General features: G+C 39.2%; 1 protein-coding gene across 7 annotated transcripts in view; it reads right to left on the reverse strand.

Moving 5' to 3' along the window:
• Positions 1–21504, reverse strand: part of ERC2 (ELKS/RAB6-interacting/CAST family member 2) — a 1130613-nt gene that overhangs the window by 540195 nt on the left and 568914 nt on the right. For 6 of the 7 annotated variants that reach the window (XR_007514402.1, XM_049862252.1, XM_049862255.1 and 3 more), the window contains exons 11-12: positions 20889–20924; positions 9349–9542 (exon numbers count right to left, since the gene is read on the reverse strand). Coding sequence is in view for 6 of the 7 variants with exons in the window: in XM_049862252.1 (XP_049718209.1) it covers positions 9349–9542; positions 20889–20924 (230 nt within the window). In the remaining variant the exon portion in view is untranslated. The remainder of the gene's footprint in view (positions 1–9348; positions 9543–20888; positions 20925–21504) is intronic. The other variant, XM_049862256.1, reaches the window with a different exon arrangement.

Raw genomic sequence — 21504 nt, forward strand, 5'->3', positions numbered from 1 at the left:
CTTGTTTTATGGAAAATATTTGCATTTTCCTTGTCTGACAGGTTTCTACCTTACACAGGCTCTGGCTTTCACAGATTTTACTGTGCTATCTAAAACGTGATTCAGTTCAGCGCTGGCACCTGGTGAATGCTCGATCATATTAGCGCTGCTGCTACTTCTATTATTTCTGCTGTTGTTATCAATGTGCATCGTGAATAGAAAAAAGAACAATGAAATATGCAGCGCTTTTTAAGTGGTTTGGTCTGTTCTCATCAGTTCTTCTTTGGGCCCAGCTTCACAGGCAGTAGGGGCTCGGAATGTCCTTGTTGGAGGAATGGGGCCAAGAACTGCCCCTAGCAAAGAGCAAGCTGCAGGACAGCAAGGGGATGCACTGGGCAAGGTGTTTTTCATTAATTCTTTGGGCAGCAGGCCTCTGAGGCCTGGGAGGAGTGACTTCATGTTTTGCTGGATGAGGGACTGAAAGCACACTGCTCAGCTTTGGGGAAACTTCACAAAGAGTTTATTTTGGCGGAAGTGTTTGAAGTGACTCTGTAACAATGAGCTCACGCCTGCTGCCGGGCGCCAGCCATCAGCTTGAGCCTGCTTGCCAGGAGATGCACTCGGCTTGTCCCCACCAGCTGCGCCAGTGGACATGTGACACCCACATGCAGGAAGGATCCCAGGGGACCCACTCCACAGGCAGCTCCTTCCTCTCCAATAAGGGACATTGAGGCTGAGCAAGGAGGTGGCTGACCCGCCACCCAGAGCCAAGATGGAGGCTCCACCTGAATCTAAGCATGAGAGTCTACAGAGAATTTAAAAAAGAAACTGGACCATCCACCTGGAGGGGAGAAACTCCCCTGGAGTCTAGAGCACGTAGAAAAGATTCAAGCATCAGTGAAGTCTGCAAAGTTCATGTGGGGAGTCGGGGAGGTGCCTGGCAGATGACAAACTTCTATGGTAAGAAACACCAGGCATTATTCTTTAAAATACATGTATACACACACAGATACATATACATATACATACATACATATGTATATATGCAGACGTATGTGTGTGTATATATATATATGCAGACGTGTGTGTGTATATATATATATATATATATATGCACACACACATATATGTCTCTCAACTGTGAGCCAAAAAAAGTACACGGCCAGAGATTCTGCATTCGATTCTCTTTCATTTTAACTGGTAAACCTAGAAATGGTTGGGAAAGAACCATAGTTAATTTTGGAAACCTGGCAAAGCTCATGAAAGCTTCCAGGTCTCCGTAGGTTTCTTTTGTTTCCAGGAAAGCAGGACTGCCCAGTTCCTCCTACACAAAAAATACAACCAGAGGCTACTGACAAGGACTGCACGTCTCCTCCCTCATGGTCATTCGAGGCGATAGGTTCAATGATGGTGGAATGATCTCTACAACTCACCCCAAGCCGACAGAAGGTGGAATGATCTCTACAACTCACCAACACCAACCAGCATGCCCTGCCCCTTGTCTGGAGAGCCCCTTGTTACCCACAACCTCTCCCAGCCTAAATCTTGCACCATCTCCTGACAGTCAGACTCATTTCATTCACCACGAAACAGGAAAAACCCCAGCTACCTCCCAATATGGCCCTAGCACACAGAAGACACAGCAGGAATACCCATGGACTGACAACTGAAGGTTCAGGCAGGAAGCCTGAGGTATGTGAGGGAAGGAGAATCCTGGTCCCAAGGGTTTCAATATCAATAGGTACGGAGTAGGGGGAAAGAAGGGACGACGACAAAGCGAGAAGGAAAAGAGCAATACAGGCAAGGAGAATAGTTTAAAGCTTCACTAAATAGAGCGGATCTAAAACTTGGAGAAAAGGTTTGGATTCCATGTGGCCAAGGTGCCCCCCTCCAGTTAGGATGCCTGTGTTTCTACACATAGCTCTACCAGATTTGATCTATTCCAGAAAGTGAATTAGCACTCATTTAGTTTTGCTGAGAGCAATTCTGATTAGACTTCTGTTTGGGAGACTATTGAGAACAGGGACTTCCTTCTGTGTGATCAAGTTCAAGGCAGTATCTATGGAACATCTTGCATGGAATGCAGGCATAACAGAGAAATGGTCTCGTTTTCAAGGACCATGAGCCTCAAAGGAATCCCTGGGTGATGCAAACAGTTAAATGCTTGACTACTGGCCAAAAGGCTGGTGGTTTGATCCCACCCAGAGATGCCTCAGCAGATAGGCTTGACCATCTGCTTCCAAAGGTACAGCCGTGAAAACTCTGTGGAGCAGTTCCGCTCTGCACACATGGCGCTACCACGAGTCAGAGTTGACTCGATGGCAACAAGCAACAACAACGAGCCATGGGGTATGGGGAGTGGGCATGAGATAAAATTTGCATGTGAGCAGGCAGTCTCATTTTGAAATTACTTGATGCTGGCATAAATGCATTGTTCTACTGGCTTGGGAAATGGGCAGTGGACAGAATAAAGGGATGTAGACCCTGAAAAGCTCAATAAAGGGAAGAAAATAGTATAGCTTGTCTCTCAAAAGAGCCACTACATTGGCTACCAATATCATTTGAGACTTTTTATTGAAGTCCAGGTGGCCCCAAATCATATAATGGTCATCCTTTAGTAAACCCATTGGCTGGATGATCAAAAACTCACTAGACATTAGCATATATTATTGGAAAGAGAAATCTTCCTTGACTAAAAAAAAAAGAAGAATACATTATTGAATTGGGCCTTCTTCCTTGGAGGAACCAAGACTAGGATACATTTGCTAACAAAATGCCCATTTCTTATATCAGGGTGCATATAATCAACTCCGAACCTAGTTTTACATTTGGCTCCATATGTAATACCCTAGGTAATTAAAGCATGTCTTATGGCTAATAAAAATGAAGTTAAAAAGTTAAAACTGAAACAGTGACAGGAAATAACATGTGTGTACAATATGTTACTAGCACACTGATAATTTTCAAAAGTGACTTTACGGAAAAGTATTATAAATCTTTCAAAACGTAGTGATTTATTAAGCGAAAAGTCTGAATGGTTTGTGCAATTAAATTTAGCTTTCAAGTTGCTGTGTCACGGGCAGATCTTTTGTTCTCCTAGGTTAAATTTAGCATCCTACATTTTGGTTTTTCCGCAGTCCTGTGTTTTACTGTCTTATAGTCAATGTTCTGAATTTCTCAGCTGAAACGCACTAGGGAGCAATCGTGATGGTTTTTTTCTTACTGATTTTATAATCTAAGAGTAGACTTTAGCAAATAATACAACAGTGATTTATTTCCATCTTTGGTTTTTTATCCAGCTAAGTAGCCTAAAATAAACCATCCCTAGGCATGGGATGAAATGGGAAAAAAAAAAAATGTGGTGGCCAGAGGAAAATCATTTTAGAAATGTGTTTGCTAAACAAGTGCGAGCAATAAATTGAGCTTAGGAGAAAAGGCAGTTAGAAGAAAACTGGAAGTACTGACCTGAGAGTCAAGCTGATTGGAGCAAGGGTGAAAGCAGCAATTTGGAGGATAAGCAGAAAGGAAAAGGAATAGCAAAAGAGAATAAAAGGAAGGAAATGCATTAGTTTTACACATACTGCCAACAGACGTTATATTAGCAGCTTTTATAACCAAACAAAGGCCAATAAAACAAACTTTTATCTGACACCACCCCCAAAAAGCCCTGGGCACACACTGTAAGCTGTTGCATTAAACGTTACACAGAAGAACCAGTACCTACTCTCGAACATGTTATCACAACGAGCACTGATAGGAACCAAAGACAGGCTCCAGCAGTCCAGTGGCAGAACTTGACCTTTTCTGGAGGAATATTTATAGAGAAAGACTCTATATTTGTGCATATAAAATTTTATTATGTAATAAACTGCAATGGAAATTACCAAGGTATTAAAGCTGGCAGTAAGCCGATGTCAGATAGATTTTATTTGAATCAGGAAGTTGGATGGTGACATCCCATCAGATAGTTTTTCCTTCATCCCTGAAAACCAAAAGGAGCTGTGAGCAATTTGGCTTTTGGTTCAAAGGTTTCCATTTTAGAGGCTCACAGACCGCTGTATCTAGTGATGATCAAAGACACTGCGAGGTGGGGGGCTTGGTGAGGTGTCGTCTGTCCGTCAGCTTCCTGAGCGAGGACAGAGTCACTTCCAAAGCTGAGAGTAATTTTTTTTTCAGTTGTGAAAATGAGGTTCCTGCTTCGTCACTGAAAATATCCAGATGTGTGATAACTTATTTGTGCCCCCTCCAAAAAAAACTAGCATGCACTTCCAATCAGTCAACACAACAATGCAAAGCAAAAATAAAGAAATCAAAACAATAGATAAATGAATGAATAACTAAAGAAAAGTCACAATCATCTTCGAGGCTGCCATGGGAGTGTATAGTGCATGCCCATTTATTGTTTTAAACTATAAAATGCCCTTTGGAAGAATCAAGTGGCTAAACAAATATCTTTACCAGCTATCTGCTAAGGTGGGGTGTCGACACTCCATGCTATTAATAAGTAGTTTTGAGCATCGATCTCACACAGGAAGGAAAAACAAAGCAAGCTTCAATTAGGACATTTCGAATGCAAACAGTGTTGACTGTAAGGATAAAAATCAAGGAGAAAATCCAAGATTAACACACAGGGAGAGAGCTGATTGGATAATCCCTCATATCTGAGTCCCTACGCAGAGCGCTTTCCTGATGGTGAACGCAAACCTGATCAAAATGAGCTAGACCAGACCGTGGCCCTGTGGGCGCTCTGTGGCAACATGGCCCCAGCTGCTGCTTCAAATCCTCTGCGCAGAGGTAATTACACGGGTCCACGGCCGAGTCTTAGGAAACCCTAAACTGAAATGGCAAGCAAACATTTAATGTTTAGTTGCTTTTTCCAAGGGTCTCTAGTTTTCATCAAATTCCCAAAGAGGTCCCTGATGTCTGTGACCTTCTTCAGCAAGTTGCTAGGGATGGCGTAAAACCATCTGCCACTTGTTTTAAAGAAATCCCTTCGACCGCATTCACGAACACAAGTGGAAATTACTTAGCAAGAAGAGTTTATATTAAAACAAATAGAATTGGTATCAAATTTCTCCCATGTACGATGAAACTTCTAAAACATACTATCAGAATTTAAAAAAAAAAAAGCTTAAGTTTACATTTTGTAAAGAGTTCTGAAAGGCATCAGTGAAATTATGTCAGCGCATTATTGAACAGACTCAGAAGGAAAAATAACAGTCTGTTTCTCAGTTCCAGATAAGGCACTTTTCAGCATCTAAGAGGGTTTCTCAGTGTCCAGCTATTTGGTGGCATTAGTTCCTGACCCAGATAATTAAGTGGTGCCTTCTTTTCCATTCTGCTGTTGCATATTGTGGGTAAAACCCCCAGGGACCCACCCTCCACTCCACAGTGGCGAGGGGTGCGATAGAGGGTATGTTTGGGCATTCCCTGCCCCCTAGACAAACAATGAGAAAACCCCTAACATGTTTAAGATAATTACACAAAAGATCATTTGACTGATTCCTTCCCATGCATAAAAAGAGAAAAATTCCAGTGCCAGGAGGCACTGATTAACAGACTTTATTAACCTCTACCAAAGTATTAATTCTGAAACTCTAAATAAAACTCAGAGACTGTGATGGGTCCTGGCACAGCAGCTCTATATATTTCACTGCCTGGAATGTTTAATTACTATGGATTGGAGTAAGATCACTAGGATTCCAGTACATTTTTATGAAGCTTAAAACACTACCAGTCTTCACGGACTCTGGCATTGTTGAATGTTGTCTTACGCATTTGGCTACTTGGTTGTATAGAAGATGTGATATCTGGTGATCAAATAAAGACTTCAGTTTGATTTGAACCTACTTTTGGAGGCTTGCTCAAAGACCACCACCCACCTTGTGGCCGCCTTCCCCCAGAGAAGCCTTGGGTCCAAGGCAGGAGCTCCCAGCTGGGTCATCAGCATCAACTGAAAGAGTTTATAGGCCCACCTGCACATGTGGGCCACACTGGGGCAATATGCATGTTGAAAAGCAAAATCTTTAATGGCTGATGAAAAACATCATTCACGTGGACTGTGAGAGGTAAATGCATCTGTGTAAGCACCAGCTATTTGGAATGCATACATTGTGGAGATAATAAAAATGGGGGCGATTCACAGAACAGAAAGCTACCCCCATCCCACCCCTCAAAAAAAGCCCTCTGGGAGGAAAGGAGACCAGTGTCAATGCCATCTGAGTTATTCCTAACCCCATACCTTTTGTTTCACATGACTGGCCATTGGAATATTTGAGAACACTTGCTGGTTGGAAAAGAGGGCTTTTCAACCTAGTAGGCCACATTACAGACCAGAGACCACAAATTTATTTCAAGTTCAATCTTTTGGTTTTCAAAATCACCAACTTAATTACAAACACTCCTCCATGACTCCAAAATGGAGATATATGTCACATTGCTAAGAAATCTTTAGTTATCAGCATTGTGAGGTATGAATTTTGTAATTTAAGCCAACAAATGGAGATATGGCTCAATTTGGAAAAAGGCTGCCTGACAATTCAAGGAAGATGTCACGGTCAGAATTCACATTCAGTCCCACAGATAATGTTTCAAAAACACAGGCCAAGGCTGAGCCCTCCTTTCCCCAAGAAACTTCCCCTCTTGATCTCCACCCCGTCTTCTCCAGGCCAGGGCTGGGACTGAGCCTCAGACATGACACAGACTGTGCTCGCCTGCTGGACCAAGAGCCAGGTAAGCAGAGAGCTGGACCAAGTCAAGATCCACCACATGTTTTACGAATTACGAATTACCTGGGAGGCATCAGCTCTAAGGAGCGGCAGAGGCAGAGATAAAGAAAATGTGCAGAAAGTAAAGATAAATGTCTGTAAAATCACTGTTGTTTTAATGTACTCCATATTGAAGAAATAAAAATGTGAATCTTCTTGATGATTTAATGGCAACAGTGCCCAGCTAACGCCAGCTTGTCCCTCTAGACAATTATGCTATTTATATGCAAATGTTTATAGTAGGTGATGCTGATTCTCAATTAGCAATGCTGGGGAGCTGACCGAATGCGGGAAAATACCTTCCCAATGTGGGAAATACCACTTTCCCTCCTGAGAGCTCATAAAAATGGAGCAGGTCTCTCGGGGCCCAGCAGTGATGGCTGCTCAGCGAAGGCTCTCTGCTGGCCTCATGGCTGTCTAGTGCTACTGGATGAGCTTCCTCCTTCTGGCCCATCAATGGGAGGGATCGTTCTCAGCAAGGCACAGGCTCAGCTGTCAGACCTAGGTTCAGATCCTGACTTTTATCAGCTCTGCAACCTTGAGAAAATTACTTCATCTGTATACGGCATAATTTTCTCATTGATAAAAGGGGGACAATGATAGGTTCTACGAAACAGAGTTTAAAGACCGAAAGGTAGTCAGTATTGCATGTCAAGCGCTCGGCAGAGTACCTGGCAAACTGTGAGTACAGAATATATATACAACCCATTATTATTATGAAAACGGAGACCTCGGGTGGCACAGTTAAGTGCTCAGCTGCTAACCAAAAGGTTGGCAGTTCGAATCCGCCCAGAGGCAACTTAGAAGAAAGGCCTAGCAATCTACTTGTGAACAATCGGTCATTAAGAAACCTACAGGGCACAGTTCTACTCTAACACACATAGGGCAGCCACGAGTCAGAACCAACTCGGGAGCACCGGCTTCAGTTTTTTGGGTCTTACTATTATTAATATTATCAGTGTTATTATCCGGGACAGTCTCTATGTGGCTTGCTGCTTCTTAGACCAATAAACTAGGAGTCAGGAAGCCTCCATTATGGTTTTGTCTCTTTTTGACCATGGGACCAATCCCAAGAAGGCCATTCAACACTTCAGGGTCTCAGTTTTCCTACCAATAAAATACGTTTGCCCTGTGATCTTACATTAGCTTTTTTGGAAAAATTTTAGTCCTGAAATTTAGTTTGAAAGTAGCCACATAGATACACCTAAAATTAGCACTGTTTGTAGCTTTTAAGAACCAATAGACTGACAGAACATTCCCACATTTTAAAATTAATATGAGCCCTTTAAATTTTTACACTGTACAGCTATCTCAGGAAAAAAAAAAAATCTGACTCAATTGCTAAAATTGGTCACATTGAATAAAAATCAGATTATCATCAATTTAATGCTAAGATTTTTAGAAGAATATTAATTGATTTGAGGACTGATTGTATTAAACACAATACTTGAAAATGGTGTGGAAATTTTATTGGGAATTAAACTATCAGTTTAATATGAATACTGAGAATTTATTTGCTTTAGCATTCAACTATCTGTAATAACACAGCCACCCCACTTTCCACCAGGATTTGGTGTTTGCAAAGCATGACATATTTTAATAAGTTGTTAGAGATACACTTCCAACAAGATCTGAGGCCACACAGCTTGCATAAAGCAGAGGCCAAATTTGAACCCAGATCTTTCTATCGCTAAAGACTATAATCTCTTCCTAAGACCACAGAGAGCTCTTCTGCATATGTCCTGAAGTCCATTAGGGCCTCACAAGTGTCTTCAACAGAGTTGGCAAGATTTCACTGATTTATGCAAATTTTGCTGATTTCTTTCACATGGACTGAATCCAGGAAAGACAAATTCTGCCTTATTGCTGAACCAGTAAGAGATCCTCAGAGGTTATGGAGTTATATAAGATTATTCAGAAAGTTCTTTTCTTATATTAAATATAGGAAAAAGCATCAGTAGACAGCTTATTTTTAGAGTTCATACTATACATAAACACAATATGGACTTGATTTACTTGAAAATCTAAATAACTCTGATATAATCTTCTTTGTTTTCAGACAAAACATACTATTCAGGTTCAAGCATATTTATTTACCAAATGCTGTAAGGATGTCTTAAAAGATGAATCCTGAGGATGAATTTATTGTGGTGTGCCCAAAGACATCCAAAGGGTATGAACTTCCTTCTTTATCTTGAATGGAGAGTTTTCAGCTATATTCTTTCATATTCTTTGCTCAAGACAAACCTAAACCACCAAATGTTTGTCTTTGGGGCAAAAGAGCTGAGGTTTTAAGTAGACAAAGCCTAATTTCTTACACACTTTGCTGATACATATGCTAGATCATAGATACCACTCAAGAAAATTGGCCATAATTTTCTTAAACACTGAAGAGGTAGATACGCCCTCAAAAGAAAAGCCAGTTACCTTTCTAACATTCCACAGAAACACAACATCATCCTGAAGAGGCCATATTCTACATACGTGACTTGTTTCAAACTTGAAATACAAATGTGCTTTCCAAACCCACCGTGATCTGAGATGCGCAACCAAACAGTGTTCACTCACTCTTGCCAATTCACAACACAACTATAAAATTTACCTTTCGAGTTCTGCGATCTTCTTATCCTTGTCATTCTTTTCATTCTCCACTTCCTTGAGGATCTCCAACAGCCGGTCAACTTCTGCTTGGGCTTTGCCACACTCATCGCGGTAGTAAGATGCTTCTTTATCAAGCTGTTTCATTCTGTCTGCAAACTCGGGGTTCATCCTGGAGTCATCTTCAATATTATGAGCCTTCAACATTACATTTTTAAAAAATATAGTTAAGACAACAATTTGGAGCAATAAACAGAGCAGTCACCAATGGCCCAGCAATTCATTTTAGAGAAAAAAAATAATAATTATCAAGAATTATGGGTATACTGTCAGTTAAAAGGCAAAAGAGAAAAATCACACATTTCAGCTATGTTAGAACAATGCTGATTGTAAACCACATTGCAGTTTGACAGGGGAGTTCCTTTTATGGTTTATATGTAGTTCCATTAGATGCTGCTTTTTTTTTTTGCCCTTTTTTTCTACCAAAAAGTGAGGGGTGGGGGAAGTAGAGACTGTGATGTCTTTATTTCCGGTCAGTTGGCAAGGAGAGCTAAGACAATTCCACTCCTCACAGTGACGGAAGTGAGTTACACCAAATGCTTCCATTTCCAATGCAGAGAGACTGAGACAAGACCATATTAAATTATGTTCCAAGAACCACCGAGGGCATATGCAGAGCTAGGCAACAACGAGGAGATCAGTTAACACTTCATTCCACTGAGGTGCTGCTGCAGAAGATACAGTTTGAAAGGAAGACTTGGAAATGAAGAAGGGCTTTTCAGCTAACAGTTATACCCATATATTCTTGTTGTCTTGATAGAAAATTTACCTGAACTGGGAAGAAGATGAGCTAATTCATGACCAAGCACACAGACGAGAACCTGCGAACACATGCAGGGGTCGGGGACAGCATCGGACACAAGAACAGACACAACAAGCAACAACACGGCAACACCACTGCAGGATAATTTGCGGCCAAAGTATCTGTGGTTTTGCGTGTGTGTTATGGCTTTTCTTTTTTTTTTTTTTCCCAAAATACACTTTTGGCTCAAATATTCCCAGATGGATGGAAAGAACACTGCACTGCAATGTTTTGCCTACCCCTCGTTTCCCATTACTCCTAATTGATTTCTTCAAAGAGCAGGCAGGGAAGAAACAAGAAGTTTTACAACAGTGTACACTCAACATAGATAGTTCAGAGAAGTCATCTACGTGCATATCTCCAAAATCCATGTGCGGAGTTATGAAAATGTTAACAATTTAGTAGGACTTAGGTTGTTCTGCTGTCTTACTATGTAGAGCAGATGTTCATGGTGTCTTTATTCACTTTTTTTTTTTTTAATTTCAGGGAAAAAACAAGGCAAGCAAGCTACAGCTACTGTGGGGTCAAATGAATCATGCATGGTTAGAAAAATTAATACTAATACTGCTGTTAGAAAGTTGACAGTCTTTGCAATGATTTAGTAGAAAAAGTTAAAAGAAAATTAGTAAAAATAAAAATAAATTTCTTATTTATAGCAAAATAATCATTTTTTTAAGTCATATTTTGGCATGTAACATATTATTTAAGCATGAGGATAGAAGGGGAATAATTTGCTTCCACATAATCAAAGATTTCTTTATTCAAAAAATAAACTCAAATATGACAAAAGAACACTGAAAAAATTATCAGTTCAGCATACTATCAGGTACTGGGTTACTGCCTTTTACCAAGATTTCTCGGTCAACAGTTATTTTTCTTTATTTAGTATTCACCCTGGGTTTCATTATAATTCATTATCAAGCTTTTTCAGCATAATTAAAATAATCTGAAAGAGAATTGTGGGCTAATCTGCCTTTAGAAGTTTATTCACCTGACAATTTTACTTTAAATTTAAGTAATGAATACATAAATTCCCTAATATCGACTTTAAAAATATAGAATATTCTATTTTAATACGAAGTCAGTGCTCCATGTACCTATTTCTATTTGTGATAATAAAAATCAATTCTCACTACTCTTGTAACAGAAAAGCATTTAAAATATGTTTTTAAATTGCTAAAAAAAATCTCCATGTTAAACTCTCTTCCACTTTTCATACTATATTACCATGATTTTATGACACTTAATAACCTTTTCATGACATTTCTCAAACAACCCAACCAATGACATTAAGATCTTTAAAAATAAATTAGTGAACTGAGTAATGAGCAGCTAGACACACTCAAAGCAAATAAATAGATATGTTTTGATTGCCTGTTTCTGACTAGAGTTAAAATTCCTTTTCTGATTGTGGTTTAAAAGTTCACAAAAAGCTAGCATGAACACAGCAAGTGCTGGATAAATTTTAGCCACCGTGGTTTATTTTGGCTGTCTTTAGTCTAGTGATTATTATCATCATTATTTTTAATAAGTAGGTTCAGGATTACCAGTTTCAAGACCTAGATTCTAATTCTAGCCTTGCCTGTTATGACTACAGGCAGTTGAACTAGCCTCTCTACAAAATGACAAACTTGGGGAAAGTATTATTCATTTGTGTTTTTATTGTGATTATTTTATAATACACATCCAGAAATGGGGCGTATTATATAACTGATAAAGAGTTTATTTGATTTTTACTGACATGATGCTAACCAAAACTCATTGCTGTCAAGTTGATTTCTGACTCATAGCAACCCTCTAGGACAGAGTTCCATAGGGTTTCCAGGGCTGTAAATCTTTACGGAAGCAGACTGCCACATCTTTCTCCCATGGAATGGCTGGTGGGTTTTACGGAAGCAGATTGCCACATCTTTCTCCTGAAGAGCGGCTGGTGGGTTCAGCTACTGATCTTTCGGTTAGCAGCCAAGCACTAAACAACTTTGCCACCAGGGCTCCTTGACAAGATACTACGTACTCCTTAAAGAAGCTGTCCTGTTAGTTTATAGAGAAAGCAGAGGCTACTGGTTAGACATACGTGAGCATGGTCCTTATTTTAGCTCCTGGAAGAGAAGAGGATAATCCCAGGCCAGTGTTCAATGTTGAAGGAAATTAGATGGACTGGCGGTCTTTTCAGCTCAGTAAGTATGATTAATGGACTCATGGAGTGTTTAGTGGCAGAGAAAGCCCAGGACAAAACACACCTAAACTTAGATTACACTACTCTTGCCCTCATCCTGATGCTGAAGCTAGGTCATGTTATCAAAATAAAGACAACAGCCAAGTTTACAGCTGGTCTGGTATCTGTTAGATAATACTTGCCAGCACTAATGAAGCTTCCTTTTAAAAGGAATAGATGACCTCAAAAATATCTTTGAGTTAAACACACCTATCTCTATCTCTGTATCAACATCTACTGATTTCCAGGCAAAATAATTTATATCAAGCTACCAGATTTCTTGGAAGAATTATTAAATAAAGGCACAAATAGACAGTGATTTAAAAACTTTCCAAGTCAACAGAAAACTTGAAGAAAGACTCATGCAGAGTTGGGGGAGTAACAGCTGCTTCTTGGTCATCACTAGCAACCACATGAAGTCTTAAGCATAGACAGAGTTTCAGGTGATTTGGAAGGCTGGTGAGTCCCTGATCTATCCTGAACACTGGAGGTAAAAGGCTCCATGGGATTTATAAAAGATATTGCAGGTAATCAGCTCTATTCAGCCTGAATCACTCCTCCCCAGAGGGTGGGCTGACAGTGTTAACTAGTATAGCGTGAGAGCACTACACTATGATCCATAGGCACGGAGTGCTACTTGCCAAGAAATGAAGGAGGAAGCTGAGCTTATAAAGCCAACACTCCCTTCACAATTGTAGGACCAGCGCCTCCTCTAAAAATGGAGTGACAGAAGCACTTTATTTGTATTTAGGCAATATCCTTGCCTTTTCAAACTATAACATGAGTTCTTTAATCTGAACTGGCAGCTCTTGATGGGGGTCAAAATTAGATGATGGATTTGGACATAGCTTACATGAGATATAACAGAAAAAATATGGATTTATTTGAAAATTTATCTCAACAAATCCCTACCACAGCAATCTAACCTGATCATAATTTAAATTGAAAAGACACAGTAATTATTTCCCCTTAGGAATCTACTGATTTGAAATGAATTCCTCCAAAACATTGGGAAGCACTTGCTATCCCATTCTTCTGAGGCACATCAACTTCATTCCTCTATTTCGATTAGCCGAGAATCTAGCTTTTGAAAATGCAAATAGGCAAGGAGTTTCTTTTAATGGTTTCTGAACCTACCATAAATTTAGCCAAGAGCCTTGTCACTTTCAAGAACATGTAGAGATTCAATTTTGCTAATTAAACAAGTCAGTTTTATTGAGGTTTGTGGTTCTGCCTAAAAATATTTCCTGAAGATTTTAGGGCAACTATTCAGCATCTTTTAGATGCACAGAAAACTGGACAAATGAAATTTCAGAAATGTCTGTATTACATAGAAGATCAGTAAGTTTTGAGGGTCTCCCTATTGTGTTCCTTTCATTTCCATATGTAAGAAAATTTCCCTACAAATAGGAATAATCAAAACAAAGCTTGCAGGCTCACTGATGTGGGCAAACTTTAACAGTTGATATGAACTGATTTTGAAAGCCATGATCAAGCACAAAAGAAGAATCTGGTCATGACTCAGGATGAACAGTACATCACAGTACCTAGTAGGTATTTTAATGAAAAAGATTTCAAACTCTTGCAGGAACTAAGGGAAAATTTTATAGCAATGCTATTTCTAAATCAAATAAGAAAGCAATGAGGAGCTAAGGCCAGAGCAGGGGTCGAAAGGTATCAAAAGCACAAATTATGAGTTTATTTAAACTTTCCATGGCAAGTTTAGTCATTGATTATTTTCAGTAAAATACTAGTCCACCATTCCAGGTACCAGGAAAGGAAAGCATTCACTTTGGTCCAGAAACCTGCTGCAAAACAAGGCAGGCAAAATTCGATTACAGGATTACATAACATTCGCTCTTTGAAACAGGCCCTAACAATTTTAATAAAAGCGCATTTCCCTCAAAATAAACAAATGATCTGTCATGACCATAAAGTATAAGCAGAATGCTAATGAATAAAATCTGATAATTTTTCTTTTCTGCTGCCGGTGGGTTTTAGCAATAGTTTGCTAAATGAATGCGCTGGGAAAACCTGACTCTCCATTGCAGAGTTTGGCGTTTACTGTCTGTTGATGGTGCTTCAGCATTCCTCTCATATCTTAACAGCAGAACAGGGTACAGGGGTGATTTTTAAAAATTACACATGATTTCAATCTTCTAAAAGCAGTTCCAATCGTCACATAATTCTGAGTTATGAACAAAATATTACTTTATGAGATAAGGCTTTTAAGAGTGATTATAGAGCTGTAACATATAAAATTTAAATTTCATCTTCAATTCAGTGAATTAATACCAAATTTTATAACAGCTGAGAAGCTAGACTATATGAAGAAGAAGGGGGCATCAGGATTGGAGGAAGAGTCATAAACAACCTGAGTTATTTCATTTTACTTGGATCCACAATCAACACCCACGGAAGCAGCAGTCAAGAAATCAAAGAATGCATTGCATTGCTTCAATCTGCTGCAAAGGACCTCTTTAAAGTGTTGAAAAGCAAAGACGTCACCTTGACGGCTAAGGTGCCCCTGACCCAAGCCATGGTATTTTCAGTCACGTCATATGCCTGTGAGTGCTGGACAATGAATAAGGAAGACCGAAGAAGAACTGACGCCTTTGAACTGTGGTGTTGGCAAAGAATATTGAATATACCACGGACAGCCAAAAGAATGAACAAATCTGTCTTGGAAGAAGTACAACCAGAAAGCTCCTTAGAAGCAAGGATGACGAGATTGCATCTTACATACTTTGGACACGTCAGGAGGAATCAGTCCCTGGAGAAGGACATCACACTTGGCAAAGTACAGGGTCAGCAGAAAAGAGGAAGACCCTCAACAAAGTGGATTGACACAGAGGCTGCAAAAATGAACTCAAGCATAATGACGATTGTAAGGATGGTGCAGGACTAGGCAGTGTCTCATTCTGTTGTGCATAGGGTTGCTATGTGTTGGAACTAACTCGACAGCACCTAACAACAACTACATAATAGCTGATGGAGCCCTGGTGCGACGGTGGATAAGAGTTCAGGCTGCTAACCAAAAGCTGGGCAGTTTGAAACCCTATGGAGCAGTTCTACCCTGTCCTATGTGGTCGCTATGAGTCAAAACTGATTCGACAGCAATGGTTTTATTTTTTATAACAACTGATCTTACATATTACATTTGGAAATTGATAATGATGTATCTTTAAATCTTACACTTCCTAGTTCTAAAGTAAATTATTCTCTCACAATCTAAGCTAATTATATGTAGAGAATTCACAATTTGCATTTTATTATACCAGCTATATCAAAAATAAATTTCTGTTCCTAGATGGAACAAATAGGATATGTATAAATATAAATATTCAAAATAAGCTTTATGTCATATGCACAAAAAAAACCCCCACTGCATGTTAATGTTTTTTGAGACCCTTCAAACAAAAATGTAATTATTAATGTAATTCCTTTTAAACATAAAATTCCCTAAAATTAGCAATGTAGAGGACTGAGGTAATTATCTGGATGTTCTGAAACAGGACATGTGATTTCAGATGTCATTAGAGGTCCTTAGGTACTGCAGCCTAGATGGAGGGTGGAGCCATGTGTGCATGTGTATGTGTGTACAGCACACACAGGAGGTGTACCCCCAGTGTATGTGTGCACACTTGTACAGCACACACGGTAGGTGTACCCCCAGTGTATGTGTGCACACGTGTACGGTACACACGGTAGGTATATCCCCCAGTGTGTATGTGTGCACACGTGTACAGCACACGTGATAGGTATATCCCCCACAGTGTGTATGTGTGCATATGTGTACAGCACATACAGTAGGTGTATCCCCCCCAGTGTGTATGTGTGTGCACATGTACAGCACATGTTGTAGGTGTAGCCCCTATATTATCTCTTAAATAATTGCAATTTTTCACTTTCCTGTACTGGGATGACTGGCCTGAGAGTGAATCAAATAATTTGATTTTCAGAAATTGGCTTTACCATATCAGGGGGAAAAAGCCCTGCTGTACCTAGACAATGGCTGTGTAAACATTTATAAGTCAGGCCACAAAGTCCCTGGACTGAATAGCCCTATAAGCCGTCGCCGTCACAGTCGTATAATGACATATAATCAGGAAGACTTCACTGAACATTAACAAGGTTTTTTTTCCTCTCTGGAATGGAAAAACCCTTGGTCCTTTTCCTGTAAACCCTTACATAAAATGTGAGCCCTGCAGAAGATGCTTTTGCAGACAAGATGAGATTGCAAGGGGCAGCGAGCAGGCAGGGGAGAGTCTAATGTGTGTGTGGGGGGGGGGGCATCAGATGGGTCTCACGTGTCCCCTGGCCAGTAGCAAGGTTGTCCCAGTGCCTCCAAAAAAGTCACTGGCATTGCAGCAATGACATTATAAGAGGCACTAAATTTAGGGAAGGTGATTACTATAAGAAATAATAAGGATGCCAAGGAAATATTTCAGATCCTTAAGAAATGGCACTACAGTATCACTTACTACAACGCAGTGAAAGTGAAAAAAAAAAAAGTAAAAGCAACTAGTTTATTTCTACTCTAGGGGGAAAAAGAAAAACAAAAAACAAAACAAAACAAAAAACTCCCAGAAGGACTTCAAAGTTTAATCTTTATTTACTCTGATTTAGTTTCGTTCGATGCATGTGAGATTGACTGTAAAATTATTTTAGCAAAAAACTAAGTTATAATTAACTAAAAATATGTAGGTGACCGGATGTAAAATAAACACACAAAAATGAAAGGAACTTCCTAGGTACCAATCACTGGTTAGAAAATAAAAAGAGAAATATATCATCCATAACAGTAACTTGCAAATTATATAGATGGAACTATGTAGGACTGTCCTTAAGAAGAAATATCAGGGTCCTTCATAGGAAAAGGATCCCTGGTGGTGCAGTGGTTAAAAACTCGGCTGCTAACTAAAAAGTCAGCAGTTCGAATCCACCAGCTGCTCCTTGGAAACCGTATGGAGCAGTTCTACTCTGTCCTATAGGGTCTATGAGTCAAAATCGACTTGATGGTAATGGGTTTGATTTTTTTGGTACAGTAAGAAAAAGGAGCCCTGGTGGCACAGTGGTTAAGAACACTCGAAGGCTGCTAACCGAAAGGTCAGTGGTTCAAACCCACCAGCCACTACATTGGAGAAAGATGAGGCAGTCTGCTTCCATAAATATTTACAGCCTTGGAAACCCTATGTGGCAGTTCTACTCTGCACTATGAGTTGGAATCAACTCAAGGGCAACTTTTTTTTTTTTTTTTTTTCGGGAGGGGGGAGGGATACTAGGAACATCAAAATTTTATAGTAAAAATCACTGAAATAAATAATAGGAGTATCAAGCTTATGAATGGAAAAAATAAAATTGAAAAACTATCAATCCTAAAATTATTTTAGAGGTTGAATATAATTCTAATTAAAGTCACCCACAGTGGTACTTTTTAATTAACAAAACGATCCTGAAGTTCACTTAAGAATGACACAAAATTAAAAGTAAGAACATTAACACAAAACAAGACAAAAGCAAAAGCAGAAAGAATTGGGGTGGACTTTGTCTCATTAGATGTTTTTAAAAATACTATAAAGCTACAATAATTAAAACTCTGAACCAAAAGCAACAGACATTGATGGAACTGAAGAGAAGCCCAGAAACTAAAACATAGCATACAATAGTATACAATAAACAGCATCGAAATCAGTGGATAAAGAGAGAATTCTTTGCTAAATGGTGCTGGGACAATTAGTTGATCATTTAGAAAAATGTAAGTAAAACGATGCCTCACAACACACTTCAAAATAAACAGCAGGTGGATAAAGGGGTTAAATTGAGATAAAAAAGTAACATCATTAAAAAAAAAAAAAAAAAAGTCTAAATACAGGTGAGTGTCTATTCCTGAAACCAGACGATGACTTCTAAGCATAAGAAAAAAAAAAAAAGGAAATCCCTAATAACCGTTCTAGACACAAAAAATATAAAGTTAAATAAAACTGTCACGAATCTGACGAAGGTCCCATGTAAAGCGTAACTCATAGAAATCAATAATCAAAACAACAAACTCAAAAACTGCTGCTGAAATGACTTAAAAAAATTTACAGAAGAAAAAATATAAATGGCTAATAAACATATTAAAAGCCTCAACCAGTAAAGAAAGCAAAATTAAAAGGAGAAAAAGTCTGCCTATCCACTTGTCCAAGCTATGAAAAATGCTGGCTCTCAGTGTTGTCCAGGGACAGCAGAAAGGCCACCCGGAAGACCAGGAAGAAGCCTGCACTGGAGGAACCTCTCTGAAATGCAACATAGAAGGAACCATGGGGAACTCTTTAAAATCTGTGGCCCATTAATTATATGTAAAGAGATAGGAATGTGTGAAAATATAGAAAGATATTCTTCAGAGCATTATTTATACTGGTTAAAGAAAAAAAAGAAAGAGAGAGAAGAAGTGCCTACTTAATTAGGGGAATAAGTAAATACAGGAGAATATTTTATAACCACTAAAACAGTGGTCTGGCAAAATATTTAATGACTTAAGGAATGTTTAATTAAATGCTGTAAAAATAGGATATAAAACTGAGTAAATACTTGGACACAATTTGGTGAAATGAAATAGGGAGTGAGATAAGAAGGAAAATAGAAAAAAGAGAAAGAAGGAAAGGGAAAGAGAGGGAGGAAAAAAAGGAAGAAAGAAGAGAAGGAATGAAGGAGGGCGAAAGGGAGGGAGTACAACAGCAAGGTGTCTGCATAGGCAACCCCCCACTGCTCTTGGCCATGATCTCTGTGCAGTGAGAAGCCCTGTTATTTATTTATTTTTTTTCTCCTACATCCTTCCATACTTCTGCAAATTCTCTTCTGTGACCGTACATTATTTTTACAACCAGGAAAAACATAGACACTTGTTAAAAAACTATTAAGGATAGAAAATTCATCATGTTGCATCTCTATCAGGTCAAAAAGAATTGGACCCTGCAGACACGGGGAGTTAAAATAACGAGAGTTTGGCTATATTCCCAGGATGCCAAAACAATGGGTTAGCTTAATTAACTGGGGGAGAATTAGTCACCTGATGGACTGAAAGGCTGCTCTTGCATTTTTTTACAAGAAAAAGTCTGACAGGTCCTGTGTCAGCAATATTTCGGGAAATGGTGCAAAAGTTAACAGACGTTATTTCTTTGGCCCTACCTATCCTGACAGGGATGGTGAGCTCCTATCTCCTGCTTGGTCAGTCTTTGTGGCTGTGGGAGCCAAGCTCTCCCCATCTGTCCTGCACATACTTACAGCCTGACAGACTTAGGTTTTCTTCCCATCCTTCAACAACAAGAATAAAATAATTTCAGTGAGATTAATTTACACCTTTCTAAAAAGATCTAAAGAAACCACTGATTCTTCCCAGGGTTGATTTTCAGGCTTGAAGATATTCCAATCTTATTTGTCTTTCTTCATCTCTCCACCGTTTTGAGTCAGATTATTAACATTTTCATTCGAAAGGGAAAGGTAATTTAGAATCTTTTTGCTGCTCTGAAATCCAATGTTGGGAAAAGAGGTTAATAAGGATGCTCCAACAGGACTGGAGGAACTCTGTTTGCAAAAATACAACTATTCTAAAGACTGGGGGGAGGGCTTGAGCCTAATTACACAGGTACCCCGGTATCCCTGACCAGCGGCTTAACAAGTAAAAAGTTGGCGGCTGACTCATTCCCTTTATTCACGCCATTCCTTTTTCCTACCGTGGGAATTTATAAATAGGAGGTGATTGGAAGGCATGATAGCACGGATCACATCTGCCAAATGACAAATTCTGGCCACCTTCATGTCATGTTCCTCCCAGCCAGCCACTCGAGTTGACAAAACATAATGGTCCTTCAATAAAGTAAAAAATAAAAACAAGTAAACTGCTTATTATAAATGCACACCTGTCATTAGGAAAAAAAAAACAAAAAAACTCAGTGGTGGCATCTGGGCCATTTTACAAATATTTTTACTAGTTCCCTGTTTTAGTACTCCCTTACACTATCATCAGATTGTTCTTATCTGTTACCAGCAGGCTAGATTGGGGGCTGTTCTTAGCTGAATGACATGTTTTTAACTCTTAGAAAATCTACAAAGAGCACAGCACTATTTTAAACTCTAAACTTTAACTTCTCTCATTTGACTACAAGGTAGGTAGAATTCTTTGTCATTTAGGCATTGATAAGCCTGTATCTGTAGGATCCCTGCCCCGCTTCTATAGCCTGAGAGTTGAAGTTAAGAAGGAGGTGGTATCAGAGCTGGCAATATTCCCTTGAGTTAATTTTTAAAATTTACATTCAAAAGAAATGGCAGTGGCCTCTGCACGGGTCATTTCTTTCGATAGAATGAAAACAGGAAGAGTCTCAAATATTTTTCGAAACCTCCCCAGGATGGCACACGGTGACACGTGGTCAGTGGATCCTCATGCTTTCATATGTTACAGCGGGAACTTTCAGAAATGACTTACTGGGTTGTACGTCTGATTGAACAACTGCTCAGCTTGCTACATTGCAAAGTTGGGGAGGCATTGAAGCACAGACAGGGAAAGAAGGAAAGATCCAGAAAAACAGCATTAGCTCAACAAATCCAGTGCATTCGCACAGACAAAACTGGTTGTTAAAATAGAAGAAAATTCAGTTTCTAAACATTCCACGGTGAAAGTGAGAGGCTCTAGGGAAATACAAATGTTGACTCTGGCTCCTAAAAAAGAATAGCTGGAATAAGAAATTTAAGGTTTGTGTTACTTTCCCTTTCTCAAGTTAAATAACCCATGAAATAAAGAAAGCTGTCCACTTTTGATGATACATGAAGTGCTGGCTCCTAGCAATGAATCAGAAGAAGTACTTTTGGCCAAGCCTGCAATTTATTACCTGAACTTCAAAGATGGTAATAATAAAAGATTAATTAAATCTTATCACTGAATTTATAGCCCTTCTTTTACATTAACACAACCTTGAATTTTCTATTCAGTCTAACTTTAGAGCAATAAAGACCAGCAAACAGCAGGTTAGCAATAGCAAAATAGCAGTAAGCAAGACATTACAGGATTAACAGTAAATTGGAGAAGAAAAATTTTAAGTCAG

This window comes from Elephas maximus, chromosome 20 (assembly GCF_024166365.1).
Source record: "Elephas maximus indicus isolate mEleMax1 chromosome 20, mEleMax1 primary haplotype, whole genome shotgun sequence".
NCBI lineage: Eukaryota > Metazoa > Chordata > Mammalia > Proboscidea > Elephantidae > Elephas > Elephas maximus.